At 39.8% G+C, this 26534-nt stretch overlaps 1 protein-coding gene across 1 annotated transcript in view; it reads left to right on the top strand.

Annotated features, from left to right (window-relative positions):
* Positions 1-26534, top strand: part of LOC120993823 (dynein beta chain, flagellar outer arm-like) — a 585582-nt gene that overhangs the window by 544737 nt on the left and 14311 nt on the right. The window contains exons 96-97 of the mRNA XM_040422290.1: positions 16557-16714; positions 22381-22493. Coding sequence (XP_040278224.1) covers positions 16557-16714; positions 22381-22493 — 271 coding nt within the window. The remainder of the gene's footprint in view (positions 1-16556; positions 16715-22380; positions 22494-26534) is intronic.

Here is a 26534-nt window from a genome sequence, read left to right as displayed (position 1 = left end):
TGGTCGACCGACCACGGGTGAAGGGCGGGAATTTGGGCATGCCTACCTCTTGTTCCAGAAGTAGAGATTCTAGCGCTCGAAGCGCCTCCAATTCCTCCGGGGCTGAAAAGACATCAAAGTCATTTTTAGAGAAGTGTTTCTTATAGATTAATTTGCGTGCAAAAAGGAAAGTATCCCTTATTGCCGCAAAATTGTCATAGGTGGAAACCGGACTAAAGGTTAGTCCGAGTGATAACACCTCAATCTGTGCCACAGTGAGTGGTATGTCAGATAAATTAATTACCTTTAGTTCCCCACCATGATCCTCCTCAGGCTTGTATTTACGTTTCGCAGGTGTTCGTGTGTGGTATTGTCTCGACACATCCTGGGGTGGAATGTCTGATCTTTGTCCATCCTGTGATCGTGTTTGAGATCTTGTTTGGGATCTATGGGATTGTTGTGATATCCCACTATTTATGGATGCTGAGGAGCTATTGCCAGAGGTTCCAAATCTACGTTTGTATTGCCAACGGAAAACCCGTTATCTATATAAATGGCCCACCCTGTAGTTATTACTTTACATTTCCCATATTTATATACTTTATGTTGGCATCATTTTGTAAATGTTATTTAAGTTTTTTTGGATGTTAGATGTTAGAGTACAATTTTGGATACAATTTTTTTAAATTTGTAATGAAATCTCCAGTACTCTCTTTTTAAAGGAACAATCAAGTTGTGAAGTTATTTTGTGGGGCTTACATAATAGAAACCACACATAAATGACCCATTTTTAAAAACGACACGCCTCAAGTTATTCAAATATGATTTTACTAACTTTTTAACCCTTTGTGTTCCACAAGAATCAAAGAAAAATTGAGGAGACATTTCAAAATTTCACTTCTTTTTGCAGATTTTCCATGTTAATCTATTTTTCCTGTAAGGCAGCAAGGGTTAACAGCAAAACAAAACTCGAAATGTATTACCCTGATTCTGCAGTTTACAAAAACATCCCATATGTGGTCGTAAACTGCTGCATGGACACACGGCAGGACGCAGAAGTGAAGGATCAATATATGGATTTTGGAATGTAGATTTCACTGGGATAATTTTAAGTTGTATAAATATTGAAGATTGAAGGGCACTAAATTACCTGACATCATATAGAGTACTTCAATACATATGAACACATTTATTGATCACATATAAAATTATGTACATAAAACACAATATTCTAGCGACTAATTAGAGTTCCACTCTTATAACCACACGTTTAGTGTTTGTGATAACCTACATTCAGTTTCCTATATAAATGGTTAATACCATCTCAATGATGGAGAGGATTCTGAATATTGGTTCGTGGATCCTCAACAATAATTCACATTACCATAGCTGATTCATATAAAATAGAATGTATAAAAATCTAAAATAGTAAAAATAAAACAAACATAAAATCCCCAAAAAAGAAGAAATGATGAAATGACATCTATTCAGTTTCAGATGTATACGTATAAAGTCACCCAGACTAGATGTTGCACATAAATTGCATTCCTAGATAACAGGCAATAGATCAGTCTCTGATAGTGCTGATTAAAGTTGAAATATCCCACTGTTCGTGAGTTATAACTCATATAGTATATAGTCACAGCTGTTATACATGGATTGCTGATATATAGCAACTATGTGGTTCATTGATATGTCTGTAGTATATCAGCAATAATATTAATATAGACTTGTATATAACAGACCGTTATATGACCGTTGTTATAAGGAGGTTACAGTCTTTATCATGTCAAGTCCTTGCTGATCGCAATCACTGTTATATCAAATAAACATTGATTAAGCAGGAGTTGTAACTATATATATATATAATGATACTTTGATGGTAATTTTGAATATAGGAGCATTCATTAATGGTAATGGTTACGTTACCACTCTCGAAGGGTATCCGCTGTGAGAGTGTCCAAATTGGAGACATTTCTCTCTGGTAGCTGGGCATGGTCTGTGCACTTTTGCAGCGTCCCACGTGATCGGGAGCTGATACTTTGAATCCCCGCGTGGTGTCCTAGATGCAGCCTAGCATAGAATGTTTGGCTGTAAAGGAGCATTATATACGGTTTGTTGTCACACTGTGAAAGTAGACAGGTATCCAAATTGACAATATAACAAAATAATAGCAAAGACAGGTGCACTCTGCGGTCTTACTAAACCCTCAAACAGATTTTAAAATTGAGAGATTAGCCAACATGTCCTACGGTGTAGGACATGTCTGAGCCCGAGCACCGCGCCAAAGTTTCTAAAGTAGCTCGGGACCTAACACTCACCTACCTGTGCCATGTAGGCAATACCAGAAGCCAGTGGGCAAATTACAGGAGCATGAGGCAAACTCACAAACAACTCACCAGTTACCTCAAACATGTAACCATGCTAGCAATGGGAGTAGGACATGTTGGCTAATCTCTCAATTTTAAAATCAGTTTGAGGGTTTAGTAAGACCGCAGAGTGCACCTGTCTTTGCTATTATTTTGTTATATTGTTATATTGATTATCACATCCACATAATTGCTATCTTGTGTAGGATGTCTATTGTGGTACTTGTGGTTTGCTGCGGGCATCCTCCACTGTATGCATTTTTGCTGGGGATCGTCATTAGCAACAGGCCACAAGTGCAGGATTTGCTCCCCTGTATATATATGCACAACTGCATGTGGGTTTGAGCACTTCCTGCTTGTTTAATTCCACGCCATTCTTTTCAGTTTGTATATATAGGTATCCAAATTGGAAATGTATGGATACAGTTAATCTCTGACTGTTCCAGTTGATGGCTGCCGGAGAAATATTATTTAGGATTACATATGATTTTTGATCGCTCGATATAAAGTTTTTTGTGAGGCAAAGTAACAAAAAAATGTAATTGAAACAGGGATGTTTAAGTCCCTGTACTGGGACAAAAATAAAATGTGTCTGTTCTGGCACTGTTTTCATTTTTATTTTATTTTTTTTACAGCATTCACCTGACAGGATAGATCATGTGTTATTTTTAAAGAGCAGGTAGTTTTTAAAAAAAATCATGTTTTTGTGTCTCCATTTTTTGAAAGCCACATTTTTTTTATTTCTCTGCCGATCATCTTGTGTAGGGGCTCGTTTTTGTGGGAAGAGTTGACATTTTTATTGCTACCATTTTTGGGTACATAACATTGTTTGATCGTTCAAGATTATACTTTTTTGGGGCAAGGTAACCAAAAAATTGCTGTTTTGTCACACTTTTTTTTTTCACCTTACGGGGTAGGTTATGCTTTGATATTTTTTATAGATCTGCTCGTTGCAGATGTGGCAATATCTAATATGTCTATTTTTATTATATGTTTAATTAAAAATCACTTGATGAAGGGAAAGGAGCACTTTTTTAGGGTATTGTAACAGTCACGTACACACACACACACAGGGGGAGGATAGTGACCACTGCGCTCCACCCTCTCCCCTGGCCCTGCCTACTTGCCTCACGAGTCCTGATGACAGGGGACAACTGGATGGCAGTCCCTAACTTAGGGTACGTGCGGGAAGGACAGACAAGACAAATAACGGATAGTGAACGGACCGGGTCAAAACCAAGAGGACAACGCAGTACAGAGGGATAAGCAAAGAATGGTCAGGAGAAGCCGGGGTCATAAATACCAGGAGAGTCGAAGTACCAAAGGAGTCCGCAAAGAATAGTCAGGTGGAAGCCGAGGTCAAAATACCAGGAGGGATGCGCAGTACAGGAGGAGCAGGCAAAGGATCATCAGGGAACAGGATCAGGTAAGTATACAAGTATCCTACAAATGCCAGGAACCTAAATTAATTATTTATAGTGGGGAGTGAGGGTCATGTGACGTGGCCAGCGTCACATGACCGACAGACCGACCAGTCGAGCACCGAGTGATCAGCTCGGCGCTCAAGGCAGACCTAGGAGCAGGGGGCCTCCCAGCTAGCAAAGCCGCCCTGGGAACGAGGTCAAACACAGATCCTCACTCCCAAAGCTAAGCAGCAGGTCTGTGGCTGATGGGAGACCGAGTGCGCCTTCGGCACCCCGTTACAGTACCCTCCCTTTTACGAGGGGCCACCGGACCCAAGACTTCAGGCGATGGCCTTTCAGGGTTTTTGAAATGAAATTTTCGAACAAGTCTAGGAGCATGAACCTCCCTGGCAGGTACCCAAGATCTCTCTTCAGGTCCATACCCCTTCCAGTGAATCAGGTACTGCAAGAAATTACGCACCTTCCTTACATCCACTATTTTAGACACCACATACTCGACAGCATCATTAACAAGAACCAGCAGAGGCGAGGCTTTCGATGGTACTACCGGTTCAAAGTATTTTTTAAGTAGAGATTTATGGAACACATTATGAATGTGGAATGACTCGGGCAGCTCCAACCTAAATGATACCGGGTTAATCACCTCCGTGATCTTATATGGTCCAATAAAATGAGGAGCAAACTTTTTAGAATCTACCTATTCTTGGAGGACAACCATACCTTATCCCCAACCTGAAAATTCACAGCCCTTGAACGTCTCCTATCGGCCTTGAGTTTCTGAGAACTTTGAGCCTTTTCTAAGTTTGATTGAACCCGGGCCCAAACTGTGCACAGTTCAGAGGAGAGCCTATCCGTCTCAGGGTTAGAGGAGAAGACGGATGACCCAGAATGAAAACGGGGATGGAAACCATGGTTACAAAAGAAAGCTGAAGCCCCAGCAGAAGAATTGACACGGTTATTCAAAGCAAATTCAGCCAATGGAAGAAATTTAACCCATAATTGCTGGTCATCAGCAACATACAACCTCAAGAATTGTTCCACAGACTGATTATGGCGTTCAGTCTGCCCATTACTCTCAGGGTGGTAGGCAGAGGAAAAAGACAATGAAATTTGACATTTTTGACAGAAGGCCCTCCAGAATTTGGACACAAACTGCACACCTCTGTCAGAAACAATATTTTCCGGGATACCATGCAATCGAATAATTTCTTTCACAAAAATAGACGCCAGGGTTTTGGCATTCGGGAGTTTAGACAGGGGAATGAAATGGACCATCTTGCTAAACCTATCGACCACTATCCAAACCACAGTCTTACCCTCCGCCGGCGGTAGGTCAGTTATAAAGTCCATCGAGATATGGGACCAGGGTCTACTAGGAATGGCTAGGGACGTAAGTTACCAGCAGGGCGAGTCCTAGGTGTCTTGGACCTGGCACAAACCTCACAGGCTGACACGTAGGACTTGAAATCCCTAGTTAGAGTGGGCCACCAATAAGATCTAGAAACCAGATCCTTAGTGCCCTCAACACCCGGATGTCCACAAAAGGCAGAATCGTGACACTCACCCAACAGCTGGAGATGAAATTGTACGGGAACAAACAACTTATCTTTTGGGGAGGATACCGGTGCCAGATGTTGTTCAGACCTAATGCGAGCCGAGATATCCTGGGTTAGAGCTGCTATGAAGATTTTTGCTGGTAGGATATATTCAGGTGGCATGGAAGCTCCGGGATAATGCGTTCGCCTTCACATTTTTACTTCCCGGCCTGAACGTAATGGAAAAATCAAAACGAGTAAAAAACAGAGCCCATCTGGCTTGACGGGGATTCAACCTCTTAGCAGACTCGAGAAACATAAGGTTTTTATGGTCAGTGACAACAGTTACACAATGTCTTACCCCCTCCAGAAAATGCCTCCACTCCTCAAATGCCCATTTAATGGCCAGAAGCTCCCTATTCCCTATGTCGTAGTTTCTCTCCGTGGGAGAGAATTTCCTGGAGAAGAAGGCACACTGTCTCAGGTTAGTGAGGCTAGCAGGACCTTGTGAAAGGACTGCTCCTGCGCTGTCCTCGGACGCATCCACCTCCACAATATAAGGTCTCTCCTGATCAGGCTGGATCAGAATGGGAGCGCTACTGAATGCCTTTTTTAATTTTTCAGATGAAGAAATGGCCTCAGTAGACCAATTCTCCAAATCCGCCCCTTTCTTAGTAAGGTCGGTCAACGGTTTAGCAATTCCAGAAAAATTCATAATAAATTTACGATAGTAATTGGCGAAACCTAAGAACCGTTGTAAGGCCTTTAAGGATGAAGGTATTACCCATTCCTTAATTGCTAGTACCTTACCAGGATCCATCTTGAAGGCGTGAGGAGCCAGAACATGCCCTAGAAACAGAATCTCCTGTACACCAAAGACACATTTCTCTTGCTTAGCGGATAGCTGATTCTCCCTCAACACCTCTAATACTTGTTTAACATGAGACACATGGGATTCGAAGTCAGGAGAGAATATCAAAATGTCGTCAACATAGACAATAACAAATTTACCTAAGAACTCCCTAAGAATGTCATTCATAAAGTTTTGGAACACAGCTGGGGCATTGCTGAGTCCAAAAGGCATCACCTGATATTCAAAGTGTCCTGCCGGAGTATTGAACGCCGTCTTCCATTCGTCTCCCTCCTTGATTCGGATTAGATTGTATGCCCCTTTCAGGTCAATCTTGGAAAACCAGGCTGCCCCCAGAACCTGGTTAAATAAATCCGGAATCAATGGGAGGGAGTATCTATTCTGCACAGTGATTTTATTTAATCTCTGGCAATCGATACATGGCCTAAGACCACCATCTTTTTTCTTAAAGAAGAAAAACCCCGCCCCCATAGGAGAAACAGAAGGTCTAATATGCCCTTTACCAAGGCTCTCCTTAATATAATCTTCCATGGCCTTGCGTTCGGCCTTAGAAAGATTATAAATTCGCCCCTTAGGAAACTTGGCCCCCTCTACTAGCTCTATAGTACAATCATAAGGTCTATGGGGGGGGGGGGGTAGAACCTCTGGGGTTGGTGATGAGAATACATCAGAATATTCCCTAACAACAGTGGGTAAAGTATCAGACTTTACTGAGACCCCAGCCTGTACCACGGACAAGCGCGAGTCACACTTAGGCCCCCATCTCACCAATTCCCCCTTGGACCAATCTATAGTGGGGTTAAGTAGTCGGAGCCAAGGCAACCCTAGTACCACCTCAACCGGTAGGTTCTCCAGGACTAAAAGGGAACATCTCTCTGAGTGGCACACACCCACGGTTAGAGAAATCTCTGAGGTACCTGAGCTAACCGTACCACCAATAAGAGGAGTAGCATCAATAGCCATGACATGGATAGGAGTTGGTAAAGCAAACATTGGAATACCCAATCTTACAGCATTCTCAGAGTCAATAAAGCTGGCCTCTGAGCCAGAATCAATAAAGGCCTTACAGCGTTGTCTCTGGGATAGGCCTCTGGCTGGACCACCATCTGGGAAGAGAATTGTCGTTCCTGCCGTCTCTCTCTAACCCGCCAGTCAAGTCGGACAACAAGGGTCATCATATCCTCTAAGGTCTCTGGAAGTTGATAACTGACCAGAAGATCCTTTAATTTATCAGACAAACCTGACCTGAACTGAATTTTCAGGGCTGGTTCGTTCCATCCTGAAGGGACACACTACCTTCTTAATTGGGTGCAATAATCCTCTGCAGGTAGATTGCCCTGCAACTCTCCTTAAAAGAGAGAAACTTCTTCCGGTCTCCACAAAAGGGTTCTGGGAGCTTAATCTGGGGATCAAAATGCGGACTGGAGGCCTGAGGAGTGGAAGGACCTTGCCCTAATTCAAAAGAACTAAGTTATTCCCCTAGTTCCTGCACCATCTGCATCAGATTAGAGACATGGGCAGTCAGGGTCACCAGAGGATTCATTATACAGTGGTTATTGGGCCTGTTAATCTGTAACGGTCACGTACACACACACACAGGGGGGAGAATAGTGGGAGAATAGGGGGAGAATAGTGACCACCCTGCCTACTTGCCTCACGAGTCCTGATGAGAGGGGACAACTGGACGGCAGTCCCTAACTTAGGGTACGTGCGGGAAGGACAGACAAGACAAATAACGCATAGTGAACGGACCGGGTCAAAACCAAGAGGACAACGCAGTACAGAGGGATAAGCAAAGAATTGTCAGTAGAAGCCGGGGTCATAAATACCAGGAGAGTCGAGAAGTACCAAAGGAGTCCGCAAAGATTAGTCAGGTGGAAGCCGAGGTCAAAATACCAGGAGGGATGCGCAGTACAGGAGGAGCAGGCAAAGGATTGTCAGGGAACAGGATCAGGTAAGTATACAGTTATCCAACAAACTCAAGGAACCTAAATTAACAGGCAAGCTGTGGCCAGCAGGCTGCCTGTATTTATAGTGGGGAGTGAGGGTCATGTGATGTGGCCAGCAACACATAACCGACAGACCGACCAGTCGAGCACCCAGTGGTCAGCTCGGCGCTCAAGGCAGACCTAGGAGCAGGGAGCCTCCCAGCTAGCAAAGCCGCCCTGGGAATCAGGTCAAACACAGATCCTCGCTTCCGAAGCTAAGCAGCAGGTCTGCGGCTGATGGGAGACTGAGTGCACCTTCGGCACCCCGTTACAGGTATACTTTTTTTTTATTTTTTATAAAACACTTTTTTTTTTTCACTTTTTTTTCACATTTTATTTTTGTCCCAGTACAGGGACTTAGACATTTCAGGGTCTGATCCCTGTTTCAATGTAGCACAGTACATGCTGTATTGTACTACATTGACTGTCAGTGTAATAATCTGACAGTGTGCCTAGGTTTCGAAGGCTTCCATACAAGACAGACCCCTGAGGCCTTTGCAAGGCTTGGGGTTAACATGGCAGCCATCGCCCCCCCGACCCCCTTGTCACTGCAGCGTGGGGGGCGATGGACAGGCAGAGAGAGCCGCCTCCCTTAGCGATCCTCTTACATGCCGCGGTCAGCATTGATTGTGACATATAAGGGGTTAATCCACCATCGGCTTTTACAGCGATGCCGGCAGATACCAGCAGTCAATCACAACCGGGCCCCTAAAATGATCAGTCGCGCACAGCTCTGGTACCCACTTGATCATCATCACATACTGCTACATCAATTTGTTGGGAGTCACTTCTTGCTGTGGCTGTGACAGAGTAGTAGGGGTTAGGGGGGTGGAGCGCAGTGGAGGTCACTGTTAACCCCTTAAAGGGGTTATCCCATCATAATGATCACTGTTAAATCTGTTAATGATTTGACAGTGATCATTTTTGTAAATATACTTTATTAACAAATTCCCACCGATTAGGAGAAAATTCATCCCCACTTACCTTATTGTTGTAACTCGGTCTCCCCTGGTTACGACCACCGCTCTTCCGCAAGATCCCGATGGTCGCGCTTGCCCAGAAGACTTCTTCTTTTCTCCCGGCCGGGCCACTCGCTGTCCTGAACGCGCACGCTGCCGCGCATGCGCGACGGTGACTTCTTCCCGGCCAGAATAGTACAGAGCTGCGAACGCGCACGCCGGCTCTGTACTATACTGGCCAGAAATAAGTCACATTGCGCATGCGCGGCAGCGTGCGCGTTCAGTCCAGCGCGCGGCCCGGCCGGGAGAAGACTTCAATCAAGATGAAGCCCGCCCCCAGCCAGAATCCAGGAAGTGAACGCGCGGTGGCAGCAGGTAAGTATGAAACTGCTAAGTGGGATAACCCCTTTAAGGACTCAGCCCTATTTCACCTTAAGGACTTTTTTGCAAATCTGACCAGTGTCACTTTAAGTGCTGATAACGCTTTGACTTATCTAGGCCATTCTGAGATTGTTTTTTCGTAACATATTGTACTTCATGACACTGGTAAAATGAAGTCAAAAAAATTAATTTTTAATTATAAAAAAACACCAAATTTACCAAAAATTAGTAAAAAAAATTGCAAATTTCTAAGTTTCAATTTTTCTACTTCTATAATACATAGTAATACCTCCAAAAATAGTTATTACTTTACATTACCCATATGTCTACTTCATGTTTGGATCATTTTGGGAATGATATTTTATTTTTTGGGGATGTTACAAGGCTTAGAAATTTAGAAGCAAATCTTTCAAAAACACAATTTTTAGGGACCAGTTCAGGTCTGAAGTCACTTTGTGAGGCTTTCATAATAGAAACCACCCAAAAATGACCCAATTCTATAAACTAAACCCCTCAAGGTATTCAAAACTGATTTTACAAACGTCGTTAACCCTTTAGGTGTTCCACAAGAATTAATGGAAAATAGAGATACAATTTCAAAATTTCACTTTTTTGGCAGATTTTCCATTTTAATAATTGTTTTCCAGTTACAAGTCAAGGGTTAACAGCCAAACCAAACTCAATATTTATGGCCCTGATTCTGTAGCTTACAGAAACACCCCATATGTGGTTGTAAACCGCCGTACGGGCACAAGGCAGGGCGCAGAAGGAAAGGAATACCATACGGTTTTTGGAAGGCAGGTTTTGCTGGACTGGTTTTTTTGACACCATGTCCCATTTGAAGCCCCCCTGATATACCCCTAGAGTAGAAACTCCATAAAAATGACTCCATCTAAGAAACTACACCCCTCAAGGTATTCAAAACTGATTTTACAAGCGTCGTTAACCCTTTAGGTGTTCCACAAGAATTAATGGAAAATAGAGATACAATTTACACCCCTAGAGTAGAAACTCCAAAAAAGTGACCCCATTTTAGAAACTACGGGATAGGGTGGCAGTTTTGTTGGTGCTAGTTTAGGGTACATATGATTTTTGGTTGCTCTATATTACACTTTTTGTGAGGCAAGGTAACAAGAAATAGCTGTTTTGTCACCGTTTTTATTTTTTGTTATTTACAACATTCATCTGACAGGTTAGATCATGTGATATTTTTATAGACCAGGTTGTCACGGACGCTGCGATACCTAATATGTATACTTTTTTTTATTTATGTAAGTTTTACACAATGATTTCATTTTTGAAGCAAAAAAAATCATGTTTTAGTGTTTCCATAGTCTGAGAGCCATAATTTTCTCAGTTTTTGGGCGATTACCTTGGGTAGGGTATGATTTTTGGGGATGAGATGATGGTTTTATTGGTACTATTTTGAGGTGCGTGTGACTTTTTGATTGCTTGCTATTACACTTTTTGTGATGTAACGTGACAAAAAAATGGCTTTTTTAACCCTTTTTTTTTTTTTTTTTACATTATTCACCTGAGGGGTTAGGTCATGTGATATTTTTATAGAGCAAGTTATTATGGACGCTGCGATACCTAATATTTATACTTTCTTTTTATTTATGTAAGTTTTACACAATGATTTCATTTTTGAAGCAAAAAAAATCATGTTTTAGTGTTTCCATAATCTGAGAGCCATAATTGTTTCAGTTTTTACCTTGGGTATGGTATGATTTTTGCGGGATGAGATGACGGTTTTATTGGCACTATTTTGGGGTGCGTGTGACTTTTTGATCGCTTGCTATTATACTTTTTGTGATGTAAGGTGACAAAAAATTGTTTATTTAGCACAGTTTTTATTTTTTACGGTGTTCATCTGAGTGGTTAGGTCATGTGATATTTTTATAGAGCCAGTCGATATGGACGTGGTGATACCTAATATGTTTACTTTTTTTTTATTTATGTAAGTTTTACACAATAATATTTTTGAAACAAAAAAAAAATCATGTTTTAGTGTCTCCATATTCTGAGAGCCATATTTTTTTCAGTTTTGGGGCGATTATCTTAGGTAGGGTCTCATTTTTTGCGGGATGATATGACGGTTTGATTGGCACTATTTTGGTCTGCATATGACTTTTTGATCGCTTGCTATTACACTTTTTGTGATGTAAGGTGACAAAAAATGGTTTATTTAGCACAGTTTTTATTTTTTACGGTGTTCATCTCAGGGGTTAGGTCATGTGATATTTTTATAGAGCCGGTCGATACGAACGCGGCGATATCTAATATGTATACTTTATTTTTATTTATGTAACTTTTACACAATAACAGCTTTTTTAAAACAAAGAAAATTATGTTTTAGTGTCTCCATATTCTGAGCCATATTTTTATTTTATTTTTTGGGCAATTGTCTCAGGTAGGGGCTAATTTTTTGTGGGGTGAGGTGACGGTTAGATTTGTACTATTTTGGTGGGCAAACGCCTTTTTGATCGCTTGCTGTTGTACTTTTTGTGATGTAAGGTGACAAAAAAATGGTTTATTTAGCAGTTTTTATTTTTTATTTTTTACGGTGTTCATCTGAGGGGTTAGGTCATGTGATATGTTTATAGAGCCGGTCGATATGGACTTGGCGATACCTAATATGTATACTTTTTTTTCCCCCCTATTTTTTACCAATTTTTTTTTACTTTGTTTGGGGAAAATGACGTTTTTGTCTATTTTTACTTGAAACTTTTAATTTTTTTGGGGGGGAACTTTATTTTTTCAACTTTTTTTTACACTTTATTTTAGTCCCACTTTTGGACAAACTTTTGGGGGTCTAATCCCCTTTACAATGCATTCCAATACTTCTGTATTCCAATACTTCCGCCGCACCATGGAAAAGCCGCAAAGCGCAGGTCTGAATTGACCTGCGGTTTGCGCTGATAGCCAATACGGGTTGTCACAAGACCCCCCCCTGGCGTTGTGACAAGATGCCCGCTGAATGATTTCAGCGGACATCCTGTTCCTATTAATCCCCGCCACGCCGCAAGCTAGTTTTAAAGTTATGACGTACCGGTACATCATGGGTCCTTAAGGACTCGGGAAACATGCCGTACCGGTACATCATAAGTCCTTAAGGGGTTAAAGGGGTGGGGCACATGACTGATGCATGAAACGTGCAGATGTTTAAATGTATAACTTACAAGTTTTACTGAATCTTTTCCTGCAAAACTATATATCAGTCTGCTCAGCTTCTCCTGTTCTAGGATGAATTGCCTGCAGATTACACTTTAGATTCTCATTTGTTATAATAGTCGGGACTAGGTGTTACAAGGGTATATAATATATCCAGATCTGGTTGTACAATATTTCTAAGGATTAGTGCTCTTATGGATATTATGTTTTATTGTGTCAGTGAAAACTGATCCGTCCCCACTGACTTACATTCTGTGCCAGGACAGATCCTTTTGGCTCAGTTTCATCAGACGGACACCAAAGCGCTGCAAGCAGCATTTTGGTGTCCGCCTCCAGAGCGGAATGAAGACGGAACGGAGGCAAACTGATGCATTCTGAGCGGATCCTTTTCCATTCAGAATGCATTAGAATGCAAACTGATCCGTTTTGGACCGTTTGTGAGAGCCCTGAACGGATCTCACAAATGGAAAGCCAAAACGTGAGTGTGAAAGTAGACTTTTCCTTGAATGTATACTTTCTGTCAGACATAAATTATGGACACATTGGCAAAAAGTTGTGAAAGAAATGTGACTTTCCCCTTACAAATGAGTAAAATAATCTACTTTATATAGAGCTATATTCTAAAATCCTATGCGATAACACTACATGTCATTGTTTTTATCCTGTTCATCTAAGCATGCATGGTGTATATTTTTCTTTGCTAACATACAGCAAATGAGAGTTGGGAGCCTGTGGGTTGAATGCTAAGCAATCACTGCCATCCAGAGAGATTATGTTCAGTGCTGTAAAGGGATAATGTTCAATCATGCAACAACTGCCTTTAGGCCTTTAGTGCCCCAAGCAGCATAAACATAACCCTTTGGGAAATGCTGTAGAGAGCAAAAAATGATCAGCTCGGCTGAATAAGAGAAATGCTAATCTGTGCTCCTGTTGACATCTGCAGTGGTAAATGGGGCATATATGTACTGCTTTACATTCTAATGTATTTTATGTATCACATCTTCACTTAAAATGAAAGTGTTCATTACAATCTTAGATAAAGAAACTTTGACTGCATCTCATTGCATGTAATAACTTACACTATTAAATGCTGCAGCTAAATCAATTATGAAATGCAAATTATATTCTGTACTTTTACAGACTATAAGCCTTAGTGACAGTAAACCTTCAAAAATCATCTGCTCTACTGACAATTACTCAAATATGATTTTCTTTTTTTTTTCACTTCTTTTACTCGATTTCTTTTAATTTCTTTGCATTTTATTTTGTTATTTATAGTTTATTACAAAAAGATTAAGCTTCCACAAAATAATTAAAAACGAATTCGTTTTTATGTTTGTGGTAAAATATATTTTACATTTCATCAGCAGCTTGTATTGTACCTGTAGGCAGCAGCATGTATTGTGCGTGTCACCAGAAACCTATATTGTAACTTCATTGTACTTATATTCTACCTTTTCATGCAAAAAATAAAGTTGGTAATGTAGGTTATGCTTAATTGCTCATTAATTGAAGGGTACATATAATAACATAGACGTTGTTATGTCCTAATAAAAAGTATAATAGTCTAATTAACTAGTTTATATTCATGATGAAATTCAGCTAGTAGTTCATATTAAATTAAATTGTGGAAGCCATAACATGTTTAAAGATCATTTAGTGGCAAAAGCCATGCTGACCAAGTTGTAATAATTTTACTAGCTGTGGCCATTTTACCATATTAACAGTGCAAAGATTTAGTTAACTTGGAGGATATTAAGAGAAATCTACAAAACAATGACCTTCTGACATGTCAGAGATAAGATACATAGGGGGGACATTTATCAAACTGGTGTAAAGTAGAACTGGCTTAGTTGCCCATAGCAACCAATCAGATTCCTCCTTTCATTTTCCAAATGAGCTGTCTAAAATGAAAGGCAGAATCTGATTGGTTTCTCTGGGCAACTAAGTCAGTTCTACTTAAAATAAATTGCTCGAATGTCAGTGAATAGCCCAGGGAGTAGAGGGTATTGTAGACAACAACTGGGACCTCCTTCTAAAGTGTTTTACTTTTACTGTAACAATTAAAATCTTCAAATAGAGTCATATTTTGTGCTAGCAGATCATGAAGGGTTAATTGTCAGGTCTCAATACAGATAACATGAACTGGTCTGGGTCAATATAGTTTTAGTAGCGGTTCATCATAACAAAGGCAGTGCTATTGGTATGCTAGCCTACTTGTGCTTTCCCTATTTAAACCCTAGTCTAGCAAGGAGGAGCACTTCAAATTGGCTGTAGTTGGAGCACCCGCCGTGAGAAGAGCGACCCCCAGCCAGTTGGAACCTTGGTCCTGTTTAGAAAACCCTCATAGAGTATAAGCCCTAATTCACCCAACGTGTTTCGCCGGCTAAAACCGTCTCTTCAGGGAGCAGCTTGGCAGGCAGTCAAATTATAGAGTGGCAGTGGCAAACTCTGAGTGAAATCGGGATTTATTTCAGCACAGAGTACCGCCCAGTCAGGGGGCTCAGCAACGCAGTTAGCCAGTAGCAAGCAGAGGGAGAGGCTGGCTAATCTACCAGCATATTCCAGCATATGAACCTCCCAAGATGTGCCGCAATTAGGTGTGTGCCTTCTAATAAATTTGAGCATCTTACACCAGGGGACTTTGTACTAAATAGTCGGCATACACATTCAATAGATGTTTGTTGGGCTGACAACTTCTCTCAATTTCCTCCCAGCTCTCCCATACACATACACATTCAGTTCGGCCGAACGTGTATGTGTATTCAATACGGAGAGAGGAGAACGATGTGGCCAGACCCATTCTTGGGGGTTTTGGTGGTCATTGCACTAATGTGTATGGAGACCTTAAAGGGGTTCTCCGGTAAATCATAAAATATAATGACTGAAAATACTTAAATATTAGTTTATTATAAAGATATTCCAAAATATACTTCATTAGTTACAATTGCTCATTTTGTCTAGGGAGCAATCATCAGGAAAATAGAATGGCCGCCATCCTATTAGTACACATACAACCTGTCCTAACCACACAACAACACAATTTACTTCAGAACACTGAGCTAAAGAGCTGCCTCATCCCATTCTCTAGTCTGCTTGTCAGGGATTATGATCCTGAATACAATTTAATATGATCTTCAGCTGAATCTCTGCAGGAATGGAGTTCATGAGGAGACACGAAGTGCAGATAGGATGGTGGGGGTAATGAGCAGCAGCACTTGTATGCAGTCTCCATTACCACAGCCCCACATTACTACAGTCTGTCCTGTCCATCCTCTCTGTACTTCAGCTGTCTCCTCATGAATGCCATTCCTACAGAGATCCATCTGAAAATCATATCAGCTGTATTCAAGATGATAATCCCTGACAAGTAGAGCAGAGAGGAAGATGATGAAACTCTTTAGCTCAGTTTTCTGAAGTAACTTGTCCTGGTGTGTGATTTCGACAGGTTTTGTTTGTACTAAAAGGATGGCAGCCATTTTATTTCCCCCGATGATTGCTCCCTAAGCAAAACAAGCCATTATAACTAATGAAAGGTGTTTGTGAATATATTTATAATAAAGTAATATCTAAGTATTTTCAGTAACTTTATTTTCTTAATTTCCAGAGAACTCCTTTAAGACTGTATATGGAACTAAAGAACTAAAATGTTGTGCCATAGATTTTCATGCCAGAGATTTTAAGTATTTTCAAAAGGTTTGGGCACTTTTTAGTTCTGGAAATAGAAACAAAACAAAACATTTAGTTTTAATGGTGTTTCCCTAAGATGGCATTCACTCTTGTATCTGTTTTTTTATTTTATTTTATTCATTCTTATTTATTGCATTTTTAAGCATTTTCAACAAGCTGTTGATGTTATCTGCTTGATACTTACAGAATTGTGTGATGAGAATCCCCATGCCATGCGCCCAGCCAGTAAGACAATGGCATCTAAGAAGGGTGGTCATAATCTTAAATTCAGACCTTGGCATCACAGTGTCAGGAAGGTCTGTATTAGCAATGAAACAAATGCCAAGAAACAAGCCAATAATAAAGTAAGTTCTTGCAAAATTATGTGCATTGTGTGAGATAAATAAAAGACAATCTGTGTGCTATTGTGATTAGATTATACTCCAAAAGTTTATGTTGCTAATGTTGTGTACCATTCAGTTCTAAAAATTCACTTGGTGTATACAAATATTTACATACAGTTTTACAGCCCAAATTTCCTCTTTCCTACGGATGTAGCAGGGTTAACACACATGCTTTATGAGACATGTTATCTAAACGAAATGCAACTAAATGCGTTAAGCAATTGCTTTTCAATGGCTTTTGTTTCAAGATAACGCGATGAGTTAAGAAATTTGAGTTAAGAGTGTGTGTGTTACCCTTGCTACATCTGTACTGATCAGCAAGTGGGTACAAATGTGGATTTAACTGAAAATTCATGAAAGTATCACTGCACTTTACAATGGCTATTGATATTTGTTAGTTGCATATTAGACCCTAACTAATCAATATAGCGTGGAGAGATAAGCGCTCACATAGCGCATTCTTTCTCCTCGCTGCAGGAGGTTGAATTGAGTCAGGTCCATAGACTTTTTTATTGAGTCCATCTTGTATCTGTCTCATGCATTGAAGAAAGTGTGCTATATGAGCGCTTCTCTCTCCTCATTCAAGCAATCAGTGGAGATCTCAGGACTCGGACCCCCACTAATCAAAAGCTTTGATATGTTACAGAGTACCTAACCTTTTACCAAACTTTGCATTAATCAATAGGACATTGTGTGTACTTGAGGAATAACACTATTTCTGGCCATTATATCTAGTATTATTTAACATTTTCCCTGTGCATGCTGAATGTCTACTTTGCAGTTCTCCTAGAGATGGCGGTGGAGACCAACTCTAATCCACTGCACACAGAAAGTAGAGGACACTGGCTTGTTTGACTGTGGATAAAGCACTTTGATATGCATATCTCAGTCCATATAGCTACAGCACTCTGCTTGTCTGTGTGCTCTCATTCAGTTCCTGCTCACTCTCCCCCCTCTCCATAGACTTGCATTGCCATGCTGTCATCTTGAATGGATTTTTCAAAGCGAAAAACAATTAGCAGGGTGGACACAGGTAAACAACTGATAACATGAGAACTAGGCATTTCTCACTGATAAGAAATATTACAAAATTTCCTGTGGTCGCTTGTGCTATTGATTTATGCAAAATTGTGTGAAAAGTTAGTGACCTTTTAAGCTTCTGCAAAGGAGTACATATTCCCTGCAGATCAAAAGTTTTCCATTGGTATATGTACTGAAAATATATTCTTCAGCACTAAAATATTGAGAGCTTCTTGATGATGGGTGTCATTTAGTCAACATACAAAAGATTTGTATTTAGTTAAAGACTATGTACACCTTTGGAGGCATTTATTTTGCATTGTACTCATTTTAAGCTAAAATCATTTTTTCAAATGGTCTTTTAAAAAATGTTGAGCCCCGTACAGACCGATTTCACTGCTTAATGCAGATGTAAAGCTCCTTGCAAGGATTTTGGCCACAAGACTCTCTAGGGTTATTTCCTCCATTGTCCACCCAGACCAGAATGGCTTTATTCAAAATAAGGGCACGCACCATAATCTGCATCGGCTCTTGGCCAATATACAAGCCCCCGGGGGGACTACCCGCTCCATCCTGTCATTGGATGCCTCTAAGGCCTTTGACAGGGTGTAGTGGCACTTCCTCTGGAGGGTTCTGATAAGGATGGGCTTTGGGGAAAGATTTATAAACATCCTTAAATTACTGTATAGATCTCCCACGGCGAAACTGAGTCTTAATGGGATCTTGACCACTAGCTTTGATTTAAATAGAGGTACGCGGCAGGGTTGCCCACTATCCCCATTGCTATTTGATATTTACATTGAGCCCCTAGCTCTGGCCATTAGACAGGATGATCAGATTTAAGGATTTGGAACATTAGGAGCGCAAGACCATATCTCCTTATATGCGGATGATGTTCTTTTCTTTATAGACCATACGAATACAACTCTCCCCAGAATTATTCAAATGGTTAAATCATTTGGTGAGGTGTCTGGTCTTCTTATAAACTGGTCCAAGACCAGTTTGATGTTAATAGACCCGTTACCTCAGAAGGAGGCCCTTGTGACTCAGTTGGACATCGTTGACACTTTTCAATACCTGGGCTTGATTATATCGCCCAGGGTTGAAAATTTTTCCCAACTCAATCTGATCCCCCCAATAACAAAAACTAGAGCAAAAATAGGGATATGGTTGAGACTTCTCCTATCCAGAGCGGACCGAGTTTCATTGGTTAAAATGGTGATACTACCACAATTTCTGTATGTGCTTAGGAATACACCTACCTGGATAGAAGATAAATATTTTAAACTCATGGAAAGAATAATTAATGATCTAGTGTGGGAAATAAAACGAGTTCGGTTAAAACTGGAACATTTATATAAACCACTGGAACATGGGGGTCTAAATCTCCCCTATCTCAAAGGGTATTTTATTGCTGCCCAGCTACTGATGTGTTATGAATCAAAAAACAGTGCACTTCTAGGGAGCTTAGTAGGGAGTTATGCCCATAATAATATATTTACCTTCTGGAATCTGGGCTACTGAGTAGCCAAGAGCGGGGTTATAGAGAGATTAAAAAATTACTTTTGAAAGTGTGGGCCACTACTAGAACATGGTTGAAGATAAAGGGCTCACTTACATTCATGCCTCTTTGGCACAATGTACACTTGCAGATGTTAGATGGTATTGCAGCAGACACATTTTGGCAAAAGAATAGGATTTTTTATATTTCACAAGTAGTTAAGAATAGAGAGATTAAGTCATTCACAGAGTTATCACATAATGTAGAAAACCTTTCATGGTTTAGGTACCTTCAGCTGCGTTCAGCACTACTTAGTCTGGATGATAAATCACTGCTGGATATAGATAGTTCATCTTTTTTAAATGATTGGATAGGGAGGACACCTTTAAGAATGAAGATTTCAAATATATATAAACTATTAGTTAAGACACGGTTTTATGATACACAGTCACCAGGACAAAGAGCCTGGGAGTTGGATTGTCCGAATATACAATTAGAAGGATGGGGGAATATTTTTGCTAACTTAGGCTCACTCTCCCAGAACTTTAACCATGTTCTAGTACACTTTAATATCTGCCATAGATTATATGTCACCCCTACATGGCTAAATAAATGTGGGCTAAGAGATTCATCCAAGTGCCCTAGATGCGACACCTCAGGTGTGGACTACCTCCATATGATCTGGACCTGCCCAGAGCTCATAAAATACTGGAATAGTATTAATAACTTCCTTATTTATAAACTTAAAATACGAATACCTTTTGAACCACAAGTGTTCCTGCTTAATGAGTTTTCCACAATGAGCACCCATAACTATCAAAAGATTCTCCTAGGCAGGATACTGCTGTTAGCTAGAATTTTGGTTAGTCGGACCTGGTTTGCTCGGCACAGTCCAGAATTAAATACATGGATAAATTGAGTTAACAAGGTAAAAAACTACGAGCAAATTGTGTATAGGCAGAGAGTTGTGGATGAGAAGTGGAGTAAGATATAGGGTGGCTGGAAGATCTGATTGATTGTAATAATTTATAATTATATATTTTTTTATTTATTTTTTCTTCTCCCCTCCCCCCCTGTCTCTCCCCCCTTTTTCTTTGGGGGGGGGGGCAGGGGGTAGAGGAGGGCGGAAGCATCACAGGTTCAGGGTGGGGGGAGGGGGTTGGTCTGGGGGTAATAGGGACAAGGGGAAAACATATTGAATATGTAGAGTGCCTACTTACATTTCTTGTTCGTTGTGATATGTTTTGATATATTAATAAAGATAATTAAATAAAAATAAAAATAAATGTTGAGCCCCTTTCTCTGTACAGTCTTGAGATTCTCTAGTAGCAGGCTGTAGTTGATATCGACTTATCTCTGGTCTCTGACCTTAAAAACACTTATTATAGGTCAATTCTTACTTTACTGATAAGAGTGTGGCTTAAATAAGTGTTTATGACCTTTTAGTAATTTAGAAATAAGGTTTATTAGATTATGGCACAAAGTGAAAGTACAATTCACACAGCTAGATAGTTAACCTTTTGACCTTTTGTGACAGAATAGCTGACTATTTTAATAAAGACCAATTGAAAAAATTATTTTTAGCCCATAATTAGTAAAATGATATCATAAAAATTACAAAGCCTTTAATGTACACTTTTGATGTATTAATAGATGAAGATCCAGCACAAAATCATTCATGCTTTTTTGTGTAGTTTTATACGCCAAGGGGTAGAATTCAGGGATTAACAGAACATCATTTCATCTGCATGTTAGTGTGAAAATCATTTTATGATTTCCAGCTTGATGCTTAATGGAACATTCATATGTTGGTCAGATAACTATGTGGAACAGCAATGATAAGGCTACATTCCCCTATTCCTATGAAATGAATATACTTGGTAATGGGCTAGTTGGTAAAGATGTTAGTATGATGTTTCCATGGTAGAACAGCTTGCAGCACACCTGTGAGAAAATGCATTGCTGATTAAGAATATGCTATTTCTGTTTAAGATGGATAAAACCTAAAATGCATGTGTTACATATTTGAATTTAGTTAAAGAAGCACTGGAAGTATTTTATATTTTCCTCCATTTCTAATGTACATCAGGTAAATAGTAATGTCATTCATTTTCTCCATTACTCATGCCACTGTACCACCAATTTAATTCCTTCTAAACATAGTTGTAAATCATTGGTGGCAGTTTGTTCAAGCAAATCATACATTTCACTAAAAATGCATGATTTTGTTAATGCTCTACGGACTATTTGATTGCTGGCACTCATTGGTGGCAGTGGAGCTTCTGCAGAGGGGAGCGTCTCGGAAGTGCAGTGTAATGCGTTGGACCCTCACCGATATGATATTGATGACCTATCCTGACAACCCCTTAAAACTACCATGCAGCCAAGCTTTAGACATTAATAATAAATGTTCCCTAATTGAAAAGAGCTTAAAGGGGTTGTCTGACCATTAATATTGATAATCTGTCCTCAGGATAGGTCATAAATATCAGATTGGTGGGGTTCAACACCCGGCACCCCCACTGATCAGCTGTTTGCGAGGAGGCGGTGCTCCATGCAAACACTGCTTCCTGGTCTTTACACTACACCTCGTTTCCTGTGGAGCGGTGGCATAGTGTAATTCCAAGTACTCGCTCCATTCATTCGAATGGAGGGAGTACTGTACTTGTATTGCACTGCACTTCCTAGATGAAGAGGAAGCAGCGCTCGCTCCTCTTTATGGCTGGACAAACCCTTCAAAAGAGCCAGCACTGAAGAATAATAAATAGCAGCGCACATGGGATATTGGCTTACGTATATTTTTTACAGTTGTGCCAGAATACAGCTTAGTAGTTGCTCCCATTTTTTATTTTATACATCAAAAGAGTAGTACCTTTTTTAACACACAAAATGATTCTACAGTTACATCCCTGTCAATATCAAAGCAAACAAAAAAGTGAAAGCCATCCTACTGCTTTACATTGCTCATTTGTCAAGAACAGGCCCCTTTGATAGCAGGAGGCACAAATCGTACAGTATGTACTTCTCTATATGCAATTGTTTCCCAGGCAGAATGTTTGAGAAAATGTATCATTCCCCTGAGTCACCATTTCTTTGTGTTTTCCAGCTCGCTGACAAAAGTGGATAAATCATTACACTCCAGAATTTTCAACAGACCAGACAAGAATGGGGATTGTCTGTTATCACCGGTGCAAGAACAGGAGAAATTTAAACAAACTGGTAAATATGTGATATATCATTGGTTATTCCTTAATACAATAGTACCTTAAAATGCCATTTTTGTGTGCTTTTATATTAAATCCTTTTACTTTTCTTAGTATTGGGTCAGATTCACTTGTCAGATTTTCTGCGGATTTTACCTTTGGATTTACATAGGCAAATTTTGCTGTGGATTACAATACAAGCCAAGTGACTGAGATTTTAAAAATCTCATTTACAGATTGTGGACAGTTTCTGAGGGGAGAATTGAGCACACTGTGGATTTTCAAATCTGCCTCATGCTCTTTCTGTTATGGAATATATTTTAACCATTGATTTCATCACTTTCAGTATACCCAAGGTTAATAGGTAAATAGAAAATATATGGGAGAATTGAAAATCAACCCAAACACATGCAAAAGCTAAATTTTAATTTAGTTCAGATGCAGTTGAAGGGGTTGTCTCAGTTCAGTAAATTGCATTTATCGTGTACGCAAAGTTAATACAACTTACTAATGTATTATGATTGTCCATATTGCCTCTTTTTGATTGCATTATACACTGCTTGAATCCAGGAGTTACAATTAATCCTTAAAGGAGTATTCCAGTTCATTGGATTGGGTCTGCTTTGAAAGCATTGCGCAGGTTTTACAAATATCTAATACACTGTAATAAAGGTTTATTCACTGTTCTCTAATAATACTGACTTACTTCTTAGTCTCCCTTAGACCTGTCTGCTCTCTCCTGCTGCTGGTCGATCATGATCAGTTTCTCTGCTCTGTGTCTAGTCCCAGCTCTGTGAAGTACATTCTCTTGCACCTGGGAGTAGCTCTGGACAGCGCTTCTATGCTCTGAACTTCCTGTCTGCAGAGAGAGAGAGCTGTCTGCTGATTCCACAAGGCATGTAAGGGAGCTGTGCTCTACATCACATGAAGTTGACTTGCTGAATAATCCTGACATGTCCTCACAAGGTTTTGTTGTAGCTTTTTCTGTTTCTTTTTTTCACTTGCCTCTGTAGAACTTGCTCAGTGTCACTTGGTCTTTCCCTATCTGCATCATCTGTTGCTTGATGTTTACACTGCTTTCTGTGTGTGTATTTGTCTTTTTCTGTATTTCTGTGTGTCTGTCAATCTGTCTGAGCCTGGAAGAAGTGGTTTTCTTAATTTATAAACAGTCACTTCAGAAGCTGATATGTATCAGGTTAATTTATGTGCTAAAGGAGTAAAAAAAAAAAGTTACATAACCGGAATACCCCCTTAAGCTCAGATACAAATTGGCTGGACAGGAGCTGCTGTGGTTGTACGCCTATGCAAACTCCCAAGGTCCACCAGAGAGACCAGGACTTTTGCAAAGTAGGCAATATGCACATTCACAATACATTAGTAAGTAGCTTGTATAAACTTTGTCTACATGACAAATGTAATTTGCTGAAGTGAGACAAACCATTTAAGTATATTTAATATACTGTATTTTTTTGACTATAAGATGCACTTTTCCCCCCAAAGGGGGAATATAGCAGATAACTGGCACATCACATGTGAAAATTGCAGCCGTGCCCTGCAGCATGTGGAAAGCAGCCTGCAATGTATGCCTGCAATGTACTGGCATGCAAAGTATGTGATGCACCGGCATGTGTACTAACCTGGTTCTCCTCCTGTCCCCTGCACATCAAAGCAATGATATCTTCCTCCTGTCCCCTGCCCTAGAGTGAGCAGGAAAAGCTCCTGGGTGGTCGTGCTGCTGCCAGAGGGAGATGGTGGGTGAGTGCAGGCTTTCCTTCTACATAGTGTTCCTGCTGTGCCTGTACATGCCTCCCCACTTGACTGCCAGGAGTTTTCTCTAATAAAGCATCCCCATAACAGTGTATCAGCATCATATCCCCCCCATAACAGTGTGTCAGCCTCAGACCCCCTCATAACAGTGCATTAGCAGCAGATTCCCCCCATAACAGTGTGTCAGCATCAGATCGCCCTCATTACACACACCGATGAGACCCCCATCTGTTTTACAATAACCACACACAACTATAGCACTAGAATTAAGTTAAGCAGGAAGGAATCATAACTTCAGATAGAAAAAAATGCGAATATTCTAAAAAACTAATATTTTCGATATAGTGCTATATATTTGTTTTTTAGAATATTCGTAATATTCTAAAACAAGAATATATAGCAATATAGCGAATATTCGAGATTTTTTTTATATCAGTACACATGATCCCTCCCTGCTTCTAGCTTGTTGGCCAATAAGAAGGCTGCAATATCTTTGACTTTAGGAGTAGTGTTGATTGCGAATTTTAATAATTATAATTTTTGTAATGAGAATTTTCATAATGCGAATTTTTGTAATATAATAATTTGCTATATTGCTATATATTCTTGTTTTACAATATTACAAATATTCTAAAAAACGAATATATAGCAATATAGTGAATATTTGGAAAAAAAAATTAATATAGAGCAATTTAGCTAATATAGTGCTATAATCTTCTTTGTCTAATAGTTGTAATTTGTTTCTCATCTGAAGATCAGTTTGGAAAAAAATTACAACTATAAAAAAAAGATTATAGCACTATATTAGCTAAATTGTTCTACATTCGTTTTTTTTTTATATTCGCTATATTGCTATATATTCTTGTTTTAGAATATTAAAATATATTTGTTTTTTAGAATATTCGTCTTTTTTTTTTTTCATCTGTACAGTTGTTCCACTTTGGCATACTCCTCCCCGACAATCGTCCCCGTCACCATGGGAACGCCTGGGGGTTAGAATATACCATCGGATCGGAGTTTCTCATTGATTCTCATTACAAAAATTCGCATTACGGAAATTCGCAATCAACACTACTCCTAACGAATATTCAAATTCGCAAATATTCTACGAAAATTCTACGAAATATTCGCGAAATATCGCGAATTCGAATATGATCCCTGCCGTTCATCACTAGTGAAGATGGTTCCACTTCTATTTTGTTAAAGGGTATGTCTTCTTTGGACATTCCCTTTTTATTCGAAGAGTCGCTGAAGATAATTTGAGTAAAGGATGTCCATCTACAAGTCCCCAAGCAATCAGCTATAAACTACCAGGAAATGTCACTACAATTGATAAAACACAGGTGAAATAAACAATTTACATGGTACACATTTTAATTGAGTTATTTTTGTATATATTCCATTCACATGCTGAGTCCTCCAGAGTGAGAGACATCTAACTTAAGCCAGAATTCCTTAATAGGGAATCTAAGAATGTTCTTAAACTAAAGGTCCCTTTACACGGGACAATCTACAAACAGATTGTCGTAAAGGAAGCATTCCTTCCTGACAATCTGCTGATCGCTAGCGGAAGAAACTGCTGCATTTACATGCAATGATCTTCTCCAGAGTATAGGGAATATAATGCCATCGCTCTTCCCCATACAGACCTATTGTTTCCCGGAAACAAGAATTTTATGTGCTGCACAAATGATCCAATTACCTGATAAATGAGCGTTCCGCATTTACACCGCCAGCTCATTGCTAACAAGATGAAAGCTCATTAGCGATGATCTGTCAATTCTCGGCCCGTATGAATAGTGTGACAATGCCAGTAATATATCCATTAAATCCCTATAACTCCCTTGGTAAAATGAAGCTTGGACTCTTATATTGAGCTAGCAGTTAACATCATATTATTTCACGGGCATTTTATACTCTTTCAATCCTTGAAGGAAACAATTCATTTGATACAGTGTCCCCCTAGAAAAGTAAAAAAAATTGAACTGCAAGAGTGAAAGAACGGTTTATGTTTTCAGCCTTATTAGTCCTTCAATATGAACTTTGCTCAGTGAAGTTTTTCTGACTGCAAGGATTTTACATGGATAGCAAGGTCATTTGAAAAACAGCAGTGTTTTGCTGACACTTTTGACAGCAATACAAGTCGCTTATTACATCTTGGCAATACTAGTATGAAAGCATTGCTACTTACAAATAAACCCAGTGAGCTTTCAGACAGCAACAGTTATTTACAAAGGAAATACCAGTGCTAAGCCTTTACACACAGGTTTATATTTGCAGTCTGACCCCA

The sequence above is a fragment of the Bufo bufo genome, chromosome 3, assembly GCF_905171765.1.
Source record: "Bufo bufo chromosome 3, aBufBuf1.1, whole genome shotgun sequence".
Taxonomy (NCBI): Eukaryota; Metazoa; Chordata; class Amphibia; order Anura; family Bufonidae; genus Bufo; species Bufo bufo.
The sequence above is the reverse complement of the archived record's forward strand: the minus strand, read 5'-3'. Positions and strand labels throughout refer to the sequence as shown.